This window comes from Festucalex cinctus, chromosome 16 (assembly GCF_051991245.1).
Source record: "Festucalex cinctus isolate MCC-2025b chromosome 16, RoL_Fcin_1.0, whole genome shotgun sequence".
Lineage (NCBI taxonomy): Eukaryota > Metazoa > Chordata > Actinopteri > Syngnathiformes > Syngnathidae > Festucalex > Festucalex cinctus.
The window spans coordinates 21,451,216-21,473,449 of NC_135426.1; the positions used below are offsets into that span (position 1 = coordinate 21,451,216).

The 22,234-nt window shown below is 36.3% G+C and overlaps 2 protein-coding genes across 3 annotated transcripts; one reads left to right on the plus strand and one right to left on the minus strand.

The window, feature by feature from the left end:
* Nucleotides 1-9,141: 9,141 nt before the first annotated feature.
* Nucleotides 9,142-10,355, plus strand: LOC144003660 (transportin-3-like). Its single transcript, XM_077500137.1, has 4 exons — nucleotides 9,142-9,399; nucleotides 9,474-9,586; nucleotides 9,664-9,720; nucleotides 9,871-10,355. The coding sequence occupies exons 1-4, from the start codon at nucleotides 9,235-9,237 to the stop codon at nucleotides 9,872-9,874; spliced, it is 339 nt and encodes a 112-aa protein (XP_077356263.1). The 5' UTR covers nucleotides 9,142-9,234; the 3' UTR covers nucleotides 9,875-10,355.
* A 2,942-nt stretch (nucleotides 10,356-13,297) lies between these two features.
* On the minus strand, nucleotides 13,298-21,647 carry mus81 (MUS81 structure-specific endonuclease subunit). 2 transcript variants are annotated; one of them, XM_077500019.1, is made up of 16 exons: nucleotides 21,503-21,647; nucleotides 21,206-21,350; nucleotides 20,519-20,648; nucleotides 19,423-19,499; nucleotides 19,090-19,197; nucleotides 18,940-19,020; nucleotides 18,772-18,860; nucleotides 17,247-17,420; nucleotides 17,079-17,153; nucleotides 16,882-17,009; nucleotides 16,692-16,804; nucleotides 15,822-16,037; nucleotides 14,066-14,176; nucleotides 13,887-13,990; nucleotides 13,731-13,814; nucleotides 13,298-13,528 (listed from the first exon to the last, which is right to left on the minus strand). In XM_077500019.1, exons 2-16 carry the CDS (start codon nucleotides 21,344-21,346, stop codon nucleotides 13,462-13,464), a joined length of 1,698 nt encoding a protein of 565 aa, XP_077356145.1. In that variant the 5' UTR covers nucleotides 21,347-21,350; nucleotides 21,503-21,647; the 3' UTR covers nucleotides 13,298-13,461. The 2 variants fall into 2 exon arrangements, with proteins under 2 accessions (XP_077356145.1, XP_077356146.1); XM_077500020.1 differs by having other exon boundaries at nucleotides 21,432-21,522.
* Nucleotides 21,648-22,234: the final 587 nt, after the last annotated feature.

Here is a 22,234-nt window from a genome sequence, read left to right on the forward strand (position 1 = left end):
CCGACCAAAAAACGACCATGTATAGTAAGGCTTTTTTTTCAGACGAAAAAAGGACTATGTATAGTAAGGCTTTTTTTTTCGACAAAAAAACGACCATGTATAGTAAGGCTTTTTTTTCCCGACAAAAAAATGACCATGTATAGTAAGGCTTTTTTTTTAGACGAAAAAACGACCTTGTATAGTAAGGCTTTTTTTTAGACGAAAAAACGACCATGTATATAGTAAGGCTTTTTTTTCCCAGACGAAAAAAACGGCCATGTATAGTAAGGCTTTTTTTTCCCAGACGAAAAAACGACCATGTATAGTAAGGCTTTTTTTTCCGACCAAAAAACGACCATGTATAGTAAGGCTTTTTTTTAAGACGAAAAAAACGACCATGTATAGTAAGGGGTTTTTTTAGACGAAAAAACGACCATGTATAGTAAGGGTTTTTTTTAGACGAAAAAACGACCATGTATAGTAAGGCTTTTTTTTTCAGACGAAAAAACGACCATGTATAGTAAGGCTTTTTTTTTTCAGACGAAAAAACGACCATGTATAGTAAGGCTTTTTTTTCCGACGAAAAAACGACCATGTATAGTAAGGCTTTTTTTTCCGACGAAAAAACGACCATGTATAGTAAGGCTTTTTTTTTCGACAAAAAAACGACCATGTATAGTAAGGCTTTTTTTTTCCGACAAAAAAACGACCATGTATAGTAAGGCTTTTTTTTTCTGACAAAAAAACGACCATGTATAGTAAGCCTTTTTTATTCCGACAAAAAAACGACCATGTATAGTAAGGCTTTTCTTTTCCGACAAAAAAACGACCATGTATAGTTAGGCTTTTTTTTAGACGAAAAAACGACCATGTATAGTAAGGCTTTTTTTTAGACGAAAAAACGACCATGTATAGTAAGGCTTTTTTTTTTCGACAAAAAAACGACAATGTATAGTAAGGCTGTTTTTTTCCTACAAAAAAACGACCATGTATAGTAAGGCTTTTTTTTTCAGACGAAAAAAACGACCATGTATAGTAAGGCTTTTTTTTTTCCGACCAAAAAACGACCATGTATAGTAAGGCTTTTTTTTTCCGACAAAAAAACGACCATGTATAATAAGGCTTTTTTTTCCGACAAAAAACGACCATGTATAGTAAGGCTTTTTTTTTTCCGACAAAAAAACGACCATGTATAGTAAGGCTTTTTTTTTCCGACAAAAAAACGACCATGTATAGTAAGGCTTTTTTTTCAGACAAAAAAACGACCATGTATAGTAAGGCTTTTTTTTTAGACGAAAAAACGACCATGTATAGTAAGGCTTTTTTTTAGACGAAAAAACGACCATGTATAGTAAGGCTTTTTTTTTCGACAAAAAAACGACCATGTATAGTAAGGCTTTTTTTTCGACAAAAAAACGACCATGTAGTAAGGCTTTTTTTTCCGACAAAAAAACGACCATGTATAGTAAGGCTTTTTTTTTCGACAAAAAAACGACCATGTATAGTAAGGCTTTTTTTTCGACAAAAAAACGACCATGTATAGTAAGGCTTTTTTTACCAACAAAAAAACGACCATGTATAGTAAGGCTTTTTTTCCCAACAAAAAAAGGACCATGTATAGTCAGGCTTTTTTTCCGACAAAAAAACGACCATGTATAGTAAGGCTTTTTTTTTTTGACAAAAAAACGACCATGTATAGTAAGGCTTTTTTTTCCGACAAAAAAAACGACCATGTATAGTAAGGCTTTGTTTTTTTCGACAAAAAAACGACCATGTATAGTAAGGCTTTTTTTTTCGACAAAAAAACGACCATGTATAGTAAGGCTTTTTTTTTCGACAAAAAAACGACCATGTATAGTAAGGCTTTTTTTTCCGACAAAAAAACGACCATGTATAGTAAGGCTTTTTTTTTTCGACAAAAAAACGACCATGTATAGTAAGGCATCTTTTTTTTTTTTTTTTTTAAACAACCATGTATAGTAAGGCTTTTGTTTTTTTAAACGACCATGTATAGTAAGGCTTTTTTTTCTGACAAAAAAACGACCATGTATAGTAAGGCTTTTTTTTTTCGACAAAAAAACGACCATGTATAGTGAGGCTTTTTTTTTCCGACAAAAAAACGACCATGTATAGTAAGGCTTTTTCATTCAGAGAAAAAAACGACCATGTATAGTAAGGCTTTTTTTCCCGACAAAAAAACGACCATGTATAGTAAGGCTTTTTTTTCCGAGAAAAAAACGACCATGTATAGTAAGGCTTTTTTTTCCGACAAAAAAACGACCATGTTTCGTAAGGCTTTTTTTTTCCCGACAAAAAAACGACCATGTATAGTAAGGCTTTTTTTTCAGCCGAAAAAACGACTATGTATAGTAAGGCTTTTTTTTTCAGATAAAAAAATGACCATGTATAGTAAGGCTTTTTTTTTTTTCAGATAAAAAAACGACCATGTATAGTAAGGCTTTTTTTTCAGACGAAAAAACGACCATGTATAGTAAGGCTTTTTTTTCCGACCAAAAAACGACCATGTATAGTAAGGCTTTTTTTTCAGACGAAAAAAGGACTATGTATAGTAAGGCTTTTTTTTTCGACAAAAAAACGACCATGTATAGTAAGGCTTTTTTTTCCCGACAAAAAAATGACCATGTATAGTAAGGCTTTTTTTTTAGACGAAAAAACGACCTTGTATAGTAAGGCTTTTTTTTAGACGAAAAAACGACCATGTATATAGTAAGGCTTTTTTTTCCCAGACGAAAAAAACGGCCATGTATAGTAAGGCTTTTTTTTCCCAGACGAAAAAACGACCATGTATAGTAAGGCTTTTTTTTCCGACCAAAAAACGACCATGTATAGTAAGGCTTTTTTTTAAGACGAAAAAAACGACCATGTATAGTAAGGGGTTTTTTTAGACGAAAAAACGACCATGTATAGTAAGGGTTTTTTTTAGACGAAAAAACGACCATGTATAGTAAGGCTTTTTTTTTCAGACGAAAAAACGACCATGTATAGTAAGGCTTTTTTTTTTCAGACGAAAAAACGACCATGTATAGTAAGGCTTTTTTTTCCGACGAAAAAACGACCATGTATAGTAAGGCTTTTTTTTCCGACGAAAAAACGACCATGTATAGTAAGGCTTTTTTTTCCGACAAAAAAACGACCATGTATAGTAAGGCTTTTTTTTTCCGACAAAAAAACGACCATGTATAGTAAGGCTTTTTTTTTCTGACAAAAAAACGACCATGTATAGTAAGCCTTTTTTATTCCGACAAAAAAACGACCATGTATAGTAAGGCTTTTCTTTTCCGACAAAAAAACGACCATGTATAGTTAGGCTTTTTTTTAGACGAAAAAACGACCATGTATAGTAAGGCTTTTTTTTAGACGAAAAAACGACCATGTATAGTAAGGCTTTTTTTTTTCGACAAAAAAACGACAATGTATAGTAAGGCTGTTTTTTTCCTACAAAAAAACGACCATGTATAGTAAGGCTTTTTTTTTCAGACGAAAAAAACGACCATGTATAGTAAGGCTTTTTTTTTTCCGACCAAAAAACGACCATGTATAGTAAGGCTTTTTTTTTCCGACAAAAAAACGACCATGTATAATAAGGCTTTTTTTTCCGACAAAAAACGACCATGTATAGTAAGGCTTTTTTTTTTCCGACAAAAAAACGACCATGTATAGTAAGGCTTTTTTTTTCCGACAAAAAAACGACCATGTATAGTAAGGCTTTTTTTTCAGACAAAAAAACGACCATGTATAGTAAGGCTTTTTTTTTAGACGAAAAAACGACCATGTATAGTAAGGCTTTTTTTTAGACGAAAAAACGACCATGTATAGTAAGGCTTTTTTTTTCGACAAAAAAACGACCATGTATAGTAAGGCTTTTTTTTCGACAAAAAAACGACCATGTAGTAAGGCTTTTTTTTCCGACAAAAAAACGACCATGTATAGTAAGGCTTTTTTTTTCGACAAAAAAACGACCATGTATAGTAAGGCTTTTTTTTCGACAAAAAAACGACCATGTATAGTAAGGCTTTTTTTACCAACAAAAAAACGACCATGTATAGTAAGGCTTTTTTTCCCAACAAAAAAAGGACCATGTATAGTCAGGCTTTTTTTCCGACAAAAAAACGACCATGTATAGTAAGGCTTTTTTTTTTTGACAAAAAAACGACCATGTATAGTAAGGCTTTTTTTTCCGACAAAAAAAACGACCATGTATAGTAAGGCTTTGTTTTTTTCGACAAAAAAACGACCATGTATAGTAAGGCTTTTTTTTTCGACAAAAAAACGACCATGTATAGTAAGGCTTTTTTTTTCGACAAAAAAACGACCATGTATAGTAAGGCTTTTTTTTCCGACAAAAAAACGACCATGTATAGTAAGGCTTTTTTTTTTCGACAAAAAAACGACCATGTATAGTAAGGCATCTTTTTTTTTTTTTTTTTTAAACAACCATGTATAGTAAGGCTTTTGTTTTTTTAAACGACCATGTATAGTAAGGCTTTTTTTTCTGACAAAAAAACGACCATGTATAGTAAGGCTTTTTTTTTTCGACAAAAAAACGACCATGTATAGTGAGGCTTTTTTTTTTCCGACAAAAAAACGACCATGTATAGTAAGGCTTTTTCATTCAGAGAAAAAAACGACCATGTATAGTAAGGCTTTTTTTCCCGACAAAAAAACGACCATGTATAGTAAGGCTTTTTTTTCCGAGAAAAAAACGACCATGTATAGTAAGGCTTTTTTTTCCGACAAAAAAACGACCATGTTTCGTAAGGCTTTTTTTTTCCCGACAAAAAAACGACCATGTATAGTAAGGCTTTTTTTTCAGCCGAAAAAACGACTATGTATAGTAAGGCTTTTTTTTTCAGATAAAAAAATGACCATGTATAGTAAGGCTTTTTTTTTTTTTCAGATAAAAAAACGACCATGTATAGTAAGGCTTTTTTTTCAGACGAAAAAACGACCATGTATAGTAAGGCTTTTTTTTCCGACCAAAAAACGACCATGTATAGTAAGGCTTTTTTTTCAGACGAAAAAAGGACTATGTATAGTAAGGCTTTTTTTTTCGACAAAAAAACGACCATGTATAGTAAGGCTTTTTTTTCCCGACAAAAAAATGACCATGTATAGTAAGGCTTTTTTTTTAGACGAAAAAACGACCTTGTATAGTAAGGCTTTTTTTTAGACGAAAAAACGACCATGTATATAGTAAGGCTTTTTTTTCCCAGACGAAAAAAACGGCCATGTATAGTAAGGCTTTTTTTTCCCAGACGAAAAAACGACCATGTATAGTAAGGCTTTTTTTTCCGACCAAAAAACGACCATGTATAGTAAGGCTTTTTTTTAAGACGAAAAAAACGACCATGTATAGTAAGGGTTTTTTTTAGACGAAAAAACGACCATGTATAGTAAGGGTTTTTTTTAGACGAAAAAACGACCATGTATAGTAAGGCTTTTTTTTTCAGACGAAAAAACGACCATGTATAGTAAGGCTTTTTTTTTTCAGACGAAAAAACGACCATGTATAGTAAGGCTTTTTTTTCCGACGAAAAAACGACCATGTATAGTAAGGCTTTTTTTTCCGACAAAAAAACGACCATGTATAGTAAGGCTTTTTTTTTCCGACAAAAAAACGACCATGTATAGTAAGGCTTTTTTTTTCTGACAAAAAAACGACCATGTATAGTAAGCCTTTTTTATTCCGACAAAAAAACGACCATGTATAGTAAGGCTTTTCTTTTCCGACAAAAAAACGACCATGTATAGTTAGGCTTTTTTTTAGACGAAAAAACGACCATGTATAGTAAGGCTTTTTTTTAGACGAAAAAACGACCATGTATAGTAAGGCTTTTTTTTTTCGACAAAAAAACGACAATGTATAGTAAGGCTGTTTTTTTCCTACAAAAAAACGACCATGTATAGTAAGGCTTTTTTTTTCAGACGAAAAAAACGACCATGTATAGTAAGGCTTTTTTTTTTCCGACCAAAAAACGACCATGTATAGTAAGGCTTTTTTTTTCCGACAAAAAAACGACCATGTATAATAAGGCTTTTTTTTCCGACAAAAAACGACCATGTATAGTAAGGCTTTTTTTTTCCGACAAAAAAACGACCATGTATAGTAAGGCTTTTTTTTTCCGACAAAAAAACGACCATGTATAGTAAGGCTTTTTTTTCAGACAAAAAAACGACCATGTATAGTAAGGCTTTTTTTTTAGACGAAAAAACGACCATGTATAGTAAGGCTTTTTTTTAGACGAAAAAACGACCATGTATAGTAAGGCTTTTTTTTTCGACAAAAAAACGACCATGTATAGTAAGGCTTTTTTTTCGACAAAAAAACGACCATGTAGTAAGGCTTTTTTTTCCGACAAAAAAACGACCATGTATAGTAAGGCTTTTTTTTTCGACAAAAAAACGACCATGTATAGTAAGGCTTTTTTTTCGACAAAAAAACGACCATGTATAGTAAGGCTTTTTTTACCAACAAAAAAACGACCATGTATAGTAAGGCTTTTTTTCCCAACAAAAAAAGGACCATGTATAGTCAGGCTTTTTTTCCGACAAAAAAACGACCATGTATAGTAAGGCTTTTTTTTTTTGACAAAAAAACGACCATGTATAGTAAGGCTTTTTTTTCCGACAAAAAAAACGACCATGTATAGTAAGGCTTTGTTTTTTTCGACAAAAAAACGACCATGTATAGTAAGGCTTTTTTTTTCGACAAAAAAACGACCATGTATAGTAAGGCTTTTTTTTTCGACAAAAAAACGACCATGTATAGTAAGGCTTTTTTTTCCGACAAAAAAACGACCATGTATAGTAAGGCTTTTTTTTTTCGACAAAAAAACGACCATGTATAGTAAGGCATCTTTTTTTTTTTTTTTTTTAAACAACCATGTATAGTAAGGCTTTTGTTTTTTTAAACGACCATGTATAGTAAGGCTTTTTTTTCTGACAAAAAAACGACCATGTATAGTAAGGCTTTTTTTTTTCGACAAAAAAACGACCATGTATAGTGAGGCTTTTTTTTCGACAAAAAAACGACCATGTATAGTAAGGCTTTTTTGCCTTGGTCGTTTTTTTTGGGAGAAAAAAAATGCCTTACTATACATGGTCGTTTTTTTTGGGAGAAAAAAAAATGCCATGCCATGGTCGTTTAAAAAAAAAAATGCCTTACTATACATGGTCGTTTTCCTGGGAGGAAAAAAAATGCCTTAATATACATGGTTGATTTTTTGGGAGAAAAAAAAATGCCTTACTATACATGGTCATTTTTCTGGGAGAAAAAAAAATGCCTTACTCTTCATGGTCGTTTTTTTGGGAGAAAAAAAATGCCTTACTATACATGGTCGTTTTTTTTTGGGAGAAAAAAAATACCTTACTATACATGGTCATTTAATTAAAAAAAGCCTTACTATACATCGTCATTTAATTAAAAAAAGCCTTACTATACATGGTCGTTTAAAAAAAAAAAAAAAAAAGATGCCTTACTATACATGGTCGTTTTTTTTTCGGAGAAAAAAAATGCCTTACTATACATGTTTGTTTTTTTGGGAGAAAAAAAAATGCCTTACTATATATACATGGTCGTTTTTTGGGGGGGGGGGAGAAAAAAAATGCCTTACTATACATGGTCGTTTTTTTGGGAGAAAAAAAAATGCCTTGGTCGTTTTTTTGGGAGAAAAAAAAAAGCCTTACTATACATGGTCATTTAAAAAAAATGCCTTACTATACATGGTTGTTTAAAAAAAAAAAGCCTTAATATACATGGTCGTTTAAAAAAAACAAACAAAACCTTACTATACATGGTCGGGTTTTTTTGGGAGAAAAAAAATGCCTTACTATACATGGTCGTTTTTTTGGGAGAAAAAAAATGCCTTAGTATACATGGTTGATTTTTTGGGAGAAAAAAAAATGCCTTACTATACATGGTCATTTAATTAAAAAAACGCCTTACTGTACATGGTCGTTTAAAAAAAAAAAAAAAAAGCCTTACTATACATGGTCGTTTAAAAAAAAAAGCCTTACTATACATTGTCGTTTAAAAAAAATGCCTTACTATACATTGTCGTTCAAAAAAAAAAAAGATGCCTTACTATACATGGTCGTTTTTTGGGGGAGAAAAAAAATGCCTTACTATACATGGTCGTTTTTTTGGGAGAAAAAAAAAAGCCTTACTATACATGGTCGTTTTTTTTTTTTTTTATGGGGGGGGAAGCCTGACTATACATGGTCGTTTTTTGGGGGAGAAAAAAAATGCCTGACTATACATGGGCGTTTTTTTGGGAGAAAAAAAAAAGCCTTACTATACATGGTCGTTTTTTTTTTTTTTTTATGGGGGTGAAAGCCTTACTATACATGGTCGTTTTTTTCGGAGAAAAAAAATGCCTTAATATACATGGTCGTTTTTTTTGGGAGAAAAAAAATGCCTTACGATACATCGTCGTTTTTTTGGTGGGAAAAAAAAATGCCTTACTATACATGGTCATTTTCTGGGAGAAAAAAAAATGCCTTACTATACATGGTCGGTTTTTTGGGGGGAGAAAAAAAATGCCTTACTATACATGGTCGTTTAAAAAAAAAAAAAAGCCTCACTATACATGGTCATTTTTCTGGGAGAAAAAAAAATGCCTTACAATACATGGTCGTTTTTCTAGGAGAAAAAAAAAAGCCTTACTATACATGGTTTTTGTTTTTTTTGTGGGGGGGGTTTAAATACATGGTTTTAAATACATGGTCGTTTTAAAAAAAAAAAAAAGCCTTATACGACCAGAGAGAAAAATGCCTTACTATACATGGTCGTTTTTTTTGGGGCGAAAAAAATGCCTTACTATACATGGTCGTTTTTTTTTGGGGAGAAAAAAAATTCCTTACTATACATGGTCGTTTAAAAAAAAAAAAAAAAATGCCTTACTATAAAAAAACCCCATGTTTTTTTCTTTAAAACGACCATGTATAGTAAGTACTCACCAGTGACAGGATGTTGTGACTTACTAAGAAGAATTAAAACCGAAGAGGAATGGTGACATTTAATTGTTTAAACATGATGCACATAACGTCTGGAATAGATATTCTGCATTTTTTGATAATAAAATAGTGTTCAGTGGGGCAAAAAAAATGTTTTTTTTTTTTGTTTTTTTTTGTTTGTTTTTTTTTAAATTTACTTCTCATTCCGTCAGAATAGAATATGTGTCCAACCCTTTCTGACTGAATGGAAATGTTTGTCATTTTGTGTCCCTCAAGCACATGGAGGACTTTGATTTGAGGAAGCAGCTGATCAGTCAGGCCATGGAGCAGCACGGCCAGCAACTGGTCACGCAGCTCATGCATTCGTGTTGCTTCTGCCTACCGCCCTACACGCTGCCCGACATCGCCGAGGTCTTGTGGGAGGTCATGTTGTTCGACCGGCCGGTGAGTTGGCGGCGGGCCTCCGGGGCGGGGCCAGTCGGACGCCCCGCCCGCTTGCTGACACATCCTCGTTGCAGACGTTCTGCCGCTGGTTGGAGAGCGCTCTGAAAGGTTTGCCTAAGGAGACATCAGGAGGAGCGGTCACAGTGACGCACAAACAGCTGACGGATTTCCACAAACAAGTCACCAGGTGAGCGTCAACGCCAAACGCATGTGAGAACGTGCATACATGGAAGAGCTTAAGTTGCTTCTCCTTTTTTTTTGCAGTGCTGATGAATGTAAACAAGTGTGTTGGGCCATCAGAGAGTTCACGAGACTATTCCGGTAAACAAACACTGCTGCACATACCACATATATCAACTAGCCTATATGGGTTCACATGGTCTAGGTGATGCATGCTTGAAAACAGTGAGTAGGACGGTACACATGCAGTGGTTACAAGAGTCCAGTCAACTAATTGTGACTGCATTCCAGGTAATATCTTTTTGGCTGTTTCCGAGGTGGCAGCAAAAGCTGTGATGTGAAGAGCAGAGGTGGCATTTGTTGCTGGAAGGCAAACAGGCAGATCTCACGGACTTACCGAACAGACGCACCTGCAGCAGGTGGGAGGTGGTGGGGAGGGGCAGGCCGAGGAGGCGGAGTTCACCAAGTGAACAAATGGTGAGAAATGGAATGTGCCTGGTCAACTGTTTTTAAGAGAAACTTTATTTTTGGGACATTGGTCACGGTTGTTTTTGGCGCTGCTATACAAGGAGTCAAATGAGATCTCATGATGGGCGCTTCCCAGTGGAGATCTTGACGTCACCACCTTTGACCGTTTTCAAGTTTGCTTTCGTTTGAGTTGTTTTGCTGCAAAGAGTGACTGAGTGAACTCTGGGAAATGCCAGACTGACACATGACATCGCCTTGTTGTAGACAATAAACAACTGAAACAACAAATGTCATTCTTGGAAAGCTTAGCATGCTGAATGGGTCCGTGTCTCCTTTGGTAATTGAATATTACGTTTGGATATATATATATATATATATATATATATATATATATAAATAAAATAGAGAAACATTATTTGATTTTCGTTTTAAAATGGAAACAAAATTGAACTAGAGAAGGTAATTTCTATAGAAATTGCTTATAAAGGCTAAGGCTGAATGACAAATTGTGGAAAGATTTTAAATGAGCTAAACATATTAAAGTTGGAATGGTTTGAATCCGTTGAGACCATAAGCAAGGAAACAAGGAAAGGAAACACTGACATACAAGAATCTGGGGTGTACCTAATATTTTGTCCGATATGGCCAACACCAAAGTTCACCTCAACACCCTATGAAGTGCAACAGTGATGGACTCACCAGATATCCAAAGAGGAGACTTGGCAGCCATTGAAAGATTCGCCCTCCAAATTCAGGCTTTGGTGGGGATTCTGAAGACACTTGGCCCAGGTGGAGAAGTGGAGCTACGGTGCAGATCTCACATTGGCCCGCTTAATCCGATAACATGTCAAAAGGAGGTGCTGCCACAGAGTACTTCCTCTGCCGAAGCGAAACCTTCACCACGTTGTGCCGTCTGTGACATCCTTGAACGCACCTCAACACAGTGCAGCGCCATCAGCAAACTCACCAAAGACCAACTTGCCGCGTGGGTCCAATAAAAGATGCTCACACTGTGCCAAGGTCGTCATCTCCATGCTCTAACATGATGTCAACAGAGGAGCAAGAGAAGCGGCGATTCCAGCTGTCTCATCATAGGATGGTGGCAAGAGTTTCACCTTGGTTTACTATTTGGCAGAGGAAACCGTATTCGTTTTCACAATCAGGTTTGGCACGGTTATATGCACAGTAGTTAGAACATTCGTAGACCAACTGTTGGTCAGCGTTAATGATAACAATGTCACTTTCAAAGAACACAGTAAGAAAGGCAAAGTTAACTGACCTCTCTTGCTCGGGTCCCCAGTCAGTGTGACAAATTCATTTGCTTATTAATGGGAGAAGCTGAAGAAAATACGGTACTTATTTCAGAACTTTTAAGTGCAATTTCTTCAATGATAGTTGGAATTTCTTAATGTGTTGGGTTTTTTTTCTAGGTGTGTGACTGGTGAGTGTCTTAACTGGTATAAGTGCCACTTCACCCTATTTTGTGCAATTTAAAATTCTTGTTTTAAAATAAAACGTTTAGCTTGACATTCACAAGTATCCAGACAGTTGATCCTTTGTGTGTTCTTGGTTGACCTATTTCATTCAGTACTGTCATGCTGCATGTGGTGTTACTGTTCATGAGTCTGTTCAGTCAAGTGCCATGTACACTAATCATCATGGCCTCCTTGAATGACACATTGTTTTGTTTTGTTTTTGTCTTAAACTATACAATAATCAATTTATGGCACCATACATACAATCAAGTCAAGTCTAAGATTTATATGTACATAAGTGTTTTCCTAAGTGAAGGTTTAAGTACAGTGAGAAGGCCCAAGGGCTGAGAGGTGAATGTTGCTTTTGTTTTTTTTTTTAATGATTTTTAGAGTTGCTAATGTTTAATAATACAATTACAGTAAATACAAATACAGTGTTCCCTCGCCATAATGCGAAATCAATCGGGAAATCAATTTGCGTAAAGTGATTATTCACCAACATTGCCACATCCACAATGGCGACGACGTCGACGTAGGAATGGGTGTTCATGGCGTACATCAATGTTTGACAGGCCTGTGGCCACAAGGCGGCGCCAGCTCTGCTGACAATAACTTCCGGGTTGCGATTTGGCGGGAAATATTTGCCTGGACCCGGATTGGTGTGCCGTTTTTGAACGGCTGTCGTGGCGCAGGTTTCTGTTGCCTTTAGCCGACAGAGGGCGCGCTCTCCTGAAAAGCTGGGAGGCGTCTCGTGGTCACTGAGCCGATCCAAATGAACCGGATCACCGGTATCACTAGTAAGTCGGCGTTGCGCCACGACAGCAGTTACAAAAAACAAAAACAAAAAACGAACACCGAAATGCGTCAACTCTGGACAAAAATTTCCAGCCAACTCGCAAGCCGGAAGTAATTGAAGTCAGCACTCAGCAGACCAGGCACCACCTTGTGGCCATAGGGCTGTCAAACATTGTCCACCATGAGCACCCTTTCGTGCGTTCACCTCGCCGCCATATTGGATGTGGCAATGGCGGAAAATAAACGATAAAATTTCACGCTAATAACATCTAATTGAATTCCTGTATGTGCGTAACACAGTAATGTACAACCTATTTAAGTTATTGTCTCACTGTAACAGTTGTAACCATACAGTTCTTGTTGATAATCCAGTAAAACCATATTTTCTGCCCTCAAGGGTACAGTTCTTTTTCTGACACGGATTGAAATGTTATACTGTATTTCTATTTACCGTATATGTACTATTAAACGGTTAAACATTAGCAGCTTGACAAAAAAATAACAAATAAAAACCATCCAACTTGGGCCTTCTCACAGCACTTAAAACCTTCATAATTCATAAAGATGACTTGACTTGACTTAGGAAAACATTGATGTACATATAAATCTAGTATGTATGATACCATAAATTGATTATTGTATAATTTAAGACCAAAAAATACATTGTGTCATTGAAAGAGGCCATGATGGTTAGTGTACATGGCAGATGCATGAACGGTGACATCACACAGTATGACAGTACTGAAAGAAATAGGTCAACCAAGACAACACACAAAGGATCAAATGTCTGGATACTTGTGAAAGTCAAGCTGAACGTTTTATTTTAAAACAGAATTTGTAAAATGTACAAAATAGGGTGATGTGGCACTTATACCAGTTAAAACACTCATCAGTCACACATCTAAAACAAATTACAATAAGAAATTCCAACTATCATTGATTAAATTGCACTTAAAAGTTGTCAATAAGTACTGTGTATTCTTCTTCTTCTTTTCCAGTGACATTAATCACCAACACCAACACTTGGGATACAAATATTCAACTCATGGTCAATTGATCTGTTTGACTACTTCCTGTATCAGCACGGAAGAAAAATGATAACAGCACGACATGACAAGAATCCTTCAATAATTTGGAAGACAATTTAGGACAGCGCTCCTTTGGTGCAGTACAGCTGGTAGAGAGTGCGGCTCAAAGCGGGACCCAGATTCCTTAAGAAACAAAGTGGCAGATTTTTAATGTCTTTAGAGGAAATTGTGTGCGCACCATATTGGGGATTGAGATCAGGAGGATTTAATATCCAAACACAGAGACTAAAGAATGGGATTATTGTTATCTCGTCTGTTCTCGATGTCGATATGCGCCATTTGTCTTCAAATATAACTTTGCAACCAAGGAATATTATTGACCAACCTGTTGAGCCTCCCGTATCGAATCGTGGACAGCAGCTTCTCCTTGGCTGCTTCACTTGCACACTCGTCGTACGCCGTCAGAAGACTGAGGAGTGAAGATTCGAGATTAGCGCCTGGCGTTTGCTCCCCGAGGCGTTCACAGAGCAAGTCAAATTACCTGCGCGGCGTGTTGTATCTCTCCAGAACGGCCGCCGCTTTGTCTGCGGACAAGCTGCTCACTTGCATCAACTGTCTGGCAAACGCTTCGCGCACCGTTTGACTCTAAACCAGAGACAAGGGCACAAAACGTCAGTCATTTGGCGTGCCGGGCGCGATGTCGAAAAGTATCCGGCTCACCTTGTTTTTGACAGCGCCGTAGTTAAACTCGGCGAAAGACAGGAGGGTGCCATCGTCCCGGCGGTCCAGGTCGCCGTTCAGCTCGCGTGAGTGACACACCAGTGTGCGCTTCTGTTGATTCCAGTTCACGTGCTTAACGATATTATTTCCACTTTTTTTCCATTGCATTCATTTTGCCATCTAATATTTTTGATAGTGTTTGTATATTTTTTGTCTAATGCTGGTGCTTTCTAAGTTTAATATTGGTACTTTTAGAGGTGGGCAGTATGTCGTGACTGATAGACACCCGTTTTGTTGACAAATGACGAGGAATTTAAAAAATAAATAAATAAATAAAAAAATAAAAATAAAAAAAGGACGTGTGGACTGAGGGACAGTTTCGTCGGTACTGTGATGACGGAAGCGTGGTTCAAATAACATGACGGGCTGACGATTACATTTTGGCTCGGCTTGAAAATAAAAAAATAATGAATGAATGAATAAATAAATAAATAACTAAATAAATAAATAAAGACAGTCTGATGAAAACGGACCGGCAACATTTTGTAAATTGCCCACCACTGGGTACTTTTCCTTCTATTTTAGTTTTCTCCATCTAATGCAGCATTTACATATTTCTCATATTTTGTTTCTTCTAATGTTTGTATTTTTATGTACTTTATCTGAAATAACTATTTAATATTTCTGCATTCATCTATACATTTGTATTCTTACTAATTTTTTTTCTTCAGTCAAATATTTGTTCTCCCCCATTTAAGCATTTTTATATATTTTTTTGCATTTCATTTCTAATATAAGGTTGTTGTTTTTTTAATCAATTTTTATTTTTCCCTAATTCAAGTGATGCGTTTTCCTTCTAATAATTGTGCATTTTCATATATTTTTTTAAATTTTCCCCAATATCTGTATAAATATATTTTTACCTTATGTATTTTTTCTAATAAAGTATTTTTAGCTACTATTTGTGTATTTGGGGCATTTTTAATGTCATTTTTTTTTTTTTTTTTTAATTGTCACCCATCAATTATTTTTTTTCCATAATCCAAGTGATGTGTTTTCCTTCTAATATTTGTGCATTTTTCATATATTTTTTTTATTTTTCCCAATATCTGTACAAATATATTTTTATCTTATGTACTTTTTTCTGATAAAATATTTTTAGCTACTATTGGTGTATTTTTGGTTTAATATTTGTTTTTGCTAATAATGTTTATCACCCATCAAGTTTGTATTTTTCATCAGTCTTTGTATTTTCCATGTAATATTTGTGCTTTTTTTTTTTTTTTTATTATTTTTCTAATAGGGTTACATTTTCCTGATATTTGTATCTTTTGTGTAATATGTATATTGCGTGTTTATGTTTACTATTTTTTCCATCTAATATATGTGTTCTTTTTTATCTTGTATATTTAATAAGGTATTTTTATCCTATTATTTGGTGTTTTCTGATATTTCTCATTTGTGCATCTAATATTTTGACACTTTTTCTACTTTTTTATTTTTATTACTGCTTCCTTTTGTATTCTTCATGAATTTTTTTTGTTGAATATTTATTTTTGCATTTTCGGCACATTTTCTTTTTTATTTTGAGAATTAATTGGTTCAGTTCTCATCTGATTGTGGAGGTCTCGCGGAAGTTTTGACGTGTGGCTGTCCAATGTGCAAATCCCTCAAATATCATCATGACAACAGCCGTGTTCATTTTGCTCACTCTAGCGGCGACGCGTTTGTCTCATCAACATGATCGTGGCCTGACCTGGTACAGTCTGGTGAGGTGTCTCGTCATGATGGCGAGGTAGGCCGCCGACTCCCTGACGTCCCGAACCCGCTTGACGAAGAAGCCGTCCAGCACCTGCGTGTTGACGACGGCCTGCCGCAGCGTCATTTCGGGGAGGCTCAGGTGGGACGCTGCCTTCCCCTGCCCCTCCACCAGGTAGATGGGCTTGCGCAGGCCGCACCTCTTCAGGCGAAACTGACACAGGAATACACCGGGGTTATGAAAGGGGGAAAAAAAAAAAAAATCATGCTGACTCCAAGAGGGATTTTGAGAATTGTTATACTTGTAAAAATGAGGTAGTCCGTGTTATATTTGTTTGCCTAAAATTGTACGAAATTCAAATGCAATCTTCACCATAGGGAAGAATGTAAATCCAATTAATCAGTTCTAGAAACTAGAACATAGCAACAGAAATAAATTTTATAGAAAATAAATACAGTTTAACATAATATAACAGTGTAAAATAGATATAAATAATTAATGTAGTAGACTCATGGTCTGCTCGGCAACACTCAGACAAGTTGGGTCAACATCAGCGAAACATCCTGTGAACCATCAGGCCTTCACAATAAAAGCACAAGTTTGAGTTTGTCACTCAAACTATTTTGTGCCTGTTTATTGGGTGTTACTGTTATAAGTCGCCTTAGAAAGTGTGGTTAGACTGTTATGATGCATGCTTTTATTTTGAAGCTCTAACTTTTGACAGGAAGTGTTACACGAAAATGAATCATTGTTAAGTGTTGTCTTGGAGTCGTGATGTCACCATGTAGTCATGTAATGTTTCAGTTTTGTCCTGAAATTTCTCAAACTTTTTTGTGACTAGTGCAAATAAAGTTATTCTTATCTGACCTTCTGCTCCCTGAAGCGTCCGTCGATGATGCTGCCGCACAGGTCGTCCATCCGCTTCCTTTCAACGATGTAATCGAGGACCAGCTCTCTGCCTTTGCTTGCCCGCGAGTGACCTGCGGAATCTTTCACGTCAGCGTCGACAGACTCAACCACACGCGGCGAGACAGCTAGACGAGAATAGAAATCCCACCTGGCGCAGGCGTGACCTTCTCCCGGGCCACCCACAGGAAGTCGCCCACATTGAGCTTCCTGATGTCAAAGTTGACGCGGCTCCTCTGCAGCTCTGTGACCAGCTCCTGCTTGCACTGGCGGTTGCCGCTGTAGGCGCACTGGCACATGATAAAAGGTGCCGGCTAAACGAGATGAAAACCTGGCCGTCGCGCTCACCCGGTGGTCTCTGAGACATCCACGCAAAGGACAATGTCAAAGGTCCCGGCGAGGAGGCGTCCTCCGTTTGACGGCCTGAAAGAAGAACACTGATAACAAGTTACCAAACCTCAAAGCTACCACTAGAGGGCCCTAGTTTGAGAAGCACTGCTTTACTCGCCTACTTACGGGACTTTGTCTTCTTCGTTGTCATCCTCTTCATCACTCGCAGTCAGGTCTATGGCCACGGGGCAACTCTCCTCTTCGTCTTCATCATCCTCATCCTCCAGAGCCGCTTTGGATGCACATGTCGCCAAATCCAAACGTTGTGCCAAAGACACGCCTTCCTCCGTCAGAGAGTAGCTAACAAGATGAGATTCCAGTCAGTCAGCCATCGACACAGAGACACAGACCAATTTTCACCTCAAGTATTTGACATTATTTTGTTGTTGTTTTTTTCCCCTGATATTTTTGTTTTGTTCTGTCTGATATTTGTGAATCTTTTTGTTCATCTAACCTTTGTGTTTTAGTCAAATGTTTCTGCATTTTAGCCTAACTGTTTGTTTTTTTTGTCAGGTGTTTGTGTAATTTCTTTGTGGGTTTGTGTCTTTTCTAATACTTGCAAGGGGGTTTGGTTGAATGCTTTATTTTTGACATATTTTGGTTTCATGCTTTTTTTTTACGTTTTGTTTTGTATCTTTTCAAATATGCACTCTTTATAATAATTTTTAGATTTTTTTTTGTGTGTAATCTCTGTGATTTTTCCTTTTTTTTTGTATTTTTCACCAAGCTTTTGTGTAGTTTCCTGTTTTTTGTGCGGCTTTTCTGATATTTTTTTTTCAATACTTTTCGGGTTCTATTACTTGTGTTTTTTCAACTACTTTTAGTAGTTTCTAACTTGTCATTCTTATCTTTTGTTTGTATTTTGCAGATAACTTTAGTGTACTGTTCCATAAAAAGTTTGTTTTTGATAAAAAAATGTCCGTGTTTTTTTTCCTATTTTTTAAATTAGATTTAACTTCAATCTCTTATGTATTTTTTTGTCATATCTTGGCATGTTTTGTCTCCTTTTTGTATATCGTTCCTATTAGTCGTGTTTTTTTTTCTGTCTAGTAAATATTGTGTTTCTTTGTATAGTATCTGCATATTTTTCATTGAATAGTTCAATTTGTCTAACCATCTTCCAATTTGGACATTTTTCCTTCCTATATTTTTGTATTGCGTGGTCGAATACTTTTTAGCACCCGGTCTAATATTTGTGCATTTTTCATCTTCCATCCATCCATTTTCTTGACCGCTTATTCCTCACAAGGGTCGCGGGGAATGCTGGAGCCTATCTCAGCTGGCTATGGGCAGTAGGCGGGGTACACCCTGAACTGGTCACCAGTCGATCGCAGGGCACACAGAGACGAACAACCATCCACACACACAAGCACACCTAGGGACAATTCGGAGCGCCCAATTAACCTGCCATGCATGTCTTTGGAATGTGGGAAGAGACCGGAGTACCCGGAGAAGACCCACGCAGGCACGGGGAGAACATGCAAACTCCACCCAGGAAGGCCGGAGCCCGGACTCGAACCCGAGTCCTCAGAACTGGGAGGCGGACGTGCTAATCAGTCAACCACCGTGTCACCCTCATTTTTTATCTTATATTTGTCTCTTTTTAATACTTATCGACAGACTCTTTTCCAAATGACTTGTGGAAAGATACCGTGCAGGATTATGTGTCTTCATCAGTAGGTTCCTCTTGATCAGGGTGGCGACGGACGACCAGGCCGCATACTTACTTCCGAGCTCTGGCTACGGGTGGAGAAAGTGGAGATGTCCTGAGTTGCCTTCAAGAAGTTTATCAGAAGTGAAGACGCTGAGTGCAACTCACCACTGTGAAAGATTTGTCGCAGAGATGCTGCGCTTGGGCCTGCAGCTCCATCTTGAACATGAAACCTTTACTGCCCGCATTCTGTACAGAGACACGGTGCTCACGATTTGAGTTGCAAAATAAAGAGACGTGGGACCGTGATCATATTACCTGCGAGTGCCTGTAAAGTGTGAGCAGCACAGCGTAACCGCCGGATCCTTTTTGGGGTGCATACTCCTTCTTCTTTCTCTTGGTCATCCCTTTACCTTTTTTCTGTTCCTGGGTCATTTTTACAAACAAAATCACCACTGAGACACTTCATGCATTCGTTTCCATCTGGCACACTCTTGTCAAAACAGACTTAAGGATGAAGAAGTAAAAACACTTTTCACTCATGAAAGCAGCACTTCAAAAGTCGGTGAATACGAAAATGGCTAAACAAAAGTTGGCTGAAGTTGCCATTTCCCTGAGAGGATAGAAGATTTATTTTTTTTAGTCTTTCACCTTCATGCTGGGACCTGCACTCTCATCGTAGACGTCAACAGGAGGTGAAGCTTCTCTGCGGACTGCCACATCCCCACCTGAGGGAGGGACGAGGTTGTGCTGTATGACTTTGCTGCTTCAAATGAGAGCTCAAATGAGAGTCTCTTTTCCAATTCATCACACATTTAGGCTGCTTTTATGTTATTTTATTGTCTGCGTAGCACTGTTTTTGCATTTGTTCTAATATTTGTCTTTTTGTATTTTTAATCGAATACAATATTATGTTTGTCTGTCTTATATTTTTTTGTATTAGTTATGTAATTTTTTTAGCTTATTTGTTGTAATATTAACAGAGTTTTTTGCAAGATGTTTGTATTTTTTCATATATTATTTTGAAGTTTACAACTACTTTGGGATTTGTGATCTATTGTTGTGTAATTGTTTTCCGCCTAATACCTTGAATTTCTTGTCTCTTATTTATTTTTTAGTGAATTCTTATTTTTCATTTGTTGTAATATTTGTGTAGGTTTGTGTCCAATTTATATGTTTTTTAATCTAATATTTTTGTGTTTCATCTGGTATTTTTTTCTTTTTTCCATTCTTATGTCTTTCTTAAATTGTGTTTCTAAAATTCTGTATTTGGTGTTAATCAATATGTATTTTCTTAATACCTATATTTGTATTTTCTGTCATTTTCCCATTATTTTGTAATTTTCTTCTATTTCTTTTATGCATCCCAGCATTTGTTAAATTGCAGATGAAAATTAAAAATATATTTGTGGTACATTATCAGATGTAATATTTTGTATTTTTTTTGTCAAGTTTGCATGAATTTCCTAATGTCTTTAATATTTTGTGAAAATAGTGTATTTCCATTCAATATGTGATTTTTTATATCTAACATTGTATCTCTTTCCCATTTTCATCTTATATATCTGTATATTTTGCATTTTATTTGTTTGTGTAATATTTTCATTTTTTTCCCTTTCTACACAATTATTCACAGTTCTACCAATAAACTGTTGAATTCCAAAAATTCCTGAATACCAATAACTACCATTACTTCATTATACTGGAAAACAAATCTGTGCAATCATGTATGTTTTGCATATCTCACCGCACTCCCTGTAGTGCTGTTGCATCTTTGAGTCCAGGATCTTGCAAATACCATCTCCAAAGTTCTGCAGGATCTTGGCCTCTTTGGCATCCCGAAGCGGAAGAGGATATTTATTCAGAGAACTGATGGCCTAAAAATAAACACAAGTCAGAGGTTTTGTTCCCCAATTAATGTAAATAGCACTTGTCAAATAAATCTAACATGAGAAGCCCCCCCCCCCCCTTTTTTTTTTTTTTTTTTTTTTTTTTTTTTTTTTAGCTTCCGTCATATGACTGGGTCCTAGTTGGCTGACATCCGGAATAGAAATTCACCAAAAACATCAAGTTCAATGGAGGTAAGAATTGTGAAGCTGTAACTTGACCTGTTAAGATGTATTTGATTGAAAAGACTTTTGATTTCTGGAAATATTTTCACATATTTACAACCTGTAAAATGTTTTGAAATGCAGTTGGACCTAATGATTATAATGTTATCATTGAAGTTTGTCCAAAATCATTTGATTCTCAGTTCATCATTCCAAACAGTTAACAGTAACATGAATCATGACTCTCATTTGCATGTAGGCTACTTTTTAGTGAAAATGTCATTGAATAATTTTGTAACTACGTTTTTTTTCTTTCCAACATTCAGAACTGAAATCTATCATATTGTGGGGTCACGGTGTTTTTGAAACAACACCAAGGGTACCTTCTGGTAAGTGTACTGGATCTTTTGGCCTTTCTCCCTGGCCTCGTCTCGGAGTTCAGTGAGCCACTTGAGGAACAGCGGGTTCGGGCACGCCGGCAGCGGACGTTTGCGGCCCATGAAGACCGGCTTCGGGTTGGACATGTCGCTGAACACAAGTGAATACAAGTGAAGTTAAACAGTCGTATCTGTTTCACGTACAAAATGGACGGCTTCAGGGCGCTCATACGTGTGTGCTTGCAACTTGGACGACTATTCCGTCCGCATATGACCTACAAAATCTGGATAGTTAACACTCACCTTTTAAAGGTTAACTAAAGTATTCCATCCGCGCTTTGGTTCAAATAAAAGTTTCTTTGGCGTTACTTCCTGTTTTGCCACGAAGAAGACGTCGTCGGACGACGCAGCGAAACGATATGGCGACATTGCCACCTAGCGGTGCGCGATGAACTAACATTCACATATGAAAACAGGTTTCTTTGGCGTTACTTCCTGTTTTGCCACGAAGAAGACGTCGTCGGACGACGCAGCGAAACGATATGGCGACATTGCCACCTAGCGGTGCGCGATGAACTAACATTCACATATGAAAACAGAGCATTATTTATGTCACGATTTATGGATATATGGAATGCTGTAAACATTTCCAATGTGGAAGATTTGATTTGACTATGAAAGTGCAGTCTTTTTTTTTTTTTTTTTTTAATAAAACCAGGAGTCAGAGAGAGCAAATGTTTTTAGGTAGCAGTTGATTATGGAAGTCCAAAAGTGTCAACATTCAATAACGAAAAACGCCATTGTGAAAGAACTATCCTTTTGACAAAAAATAAAAATAAAATAGACATGTAATATGGCCATTAATATTAAAATGAGGTGTTAGTATTATCATGAAAAGTCCTATACTATTTTTTAATATGTATCAAATATTTAATCAAAATATTTAAAAATTTAATCAAAATAAAATTACAGTATTAAAGAAAAGTATAGCACTTTACATAATAATACTAACACCTCATTTTACAATTTAATGGC

Bases quoted from the DNA above. Each gene is read 5' to 3' on its own strand.
- LOC144003660 (XM_077500137.1), top strand. From the start codon at position 9,235: ATGGAGGACTTTGATTTGAGGAAGCAGCTGATCAGTCAGGCCATGGAG. The intron at 9,400-9,473 runs GTGAGTTGGCGG...TCCTCGTTGCAG, and splicing joins TCATGTTGTTCGACCGGCCG to ACGTTCTGCCGCTGGTTGGA. The intron at 9,587-9,663 runs GTGAGCGTCAAC...TTTTTTTTGCAG, and splicing joins TTCCACAAACAAGTCACCAG to TGCTGATGAATGTAAACAAG.
- mus81 (XM_077500019.1), bottom strand. From the start codon at position 21,346: ATGTCCAACCCGAAGCCGGTCTTCATGGGCCGCAAACGTCCGCTGCCG. The intron at 17,154-17,246 runs GTAAGTAGGCGA...TTCTTCTTTCAG, and splicing joins AACGAAGAAGACAAAGTCCC to GCCGTCAAACGGAGGACGCC. The intron at 13,991-14,065 runs GTGAGCCGGATA...TCTCTGGTTTAG, and splicing joins ACGGCGCTGTCAAAAACAAG to AGTCAAACGGTGCGCGAAGC.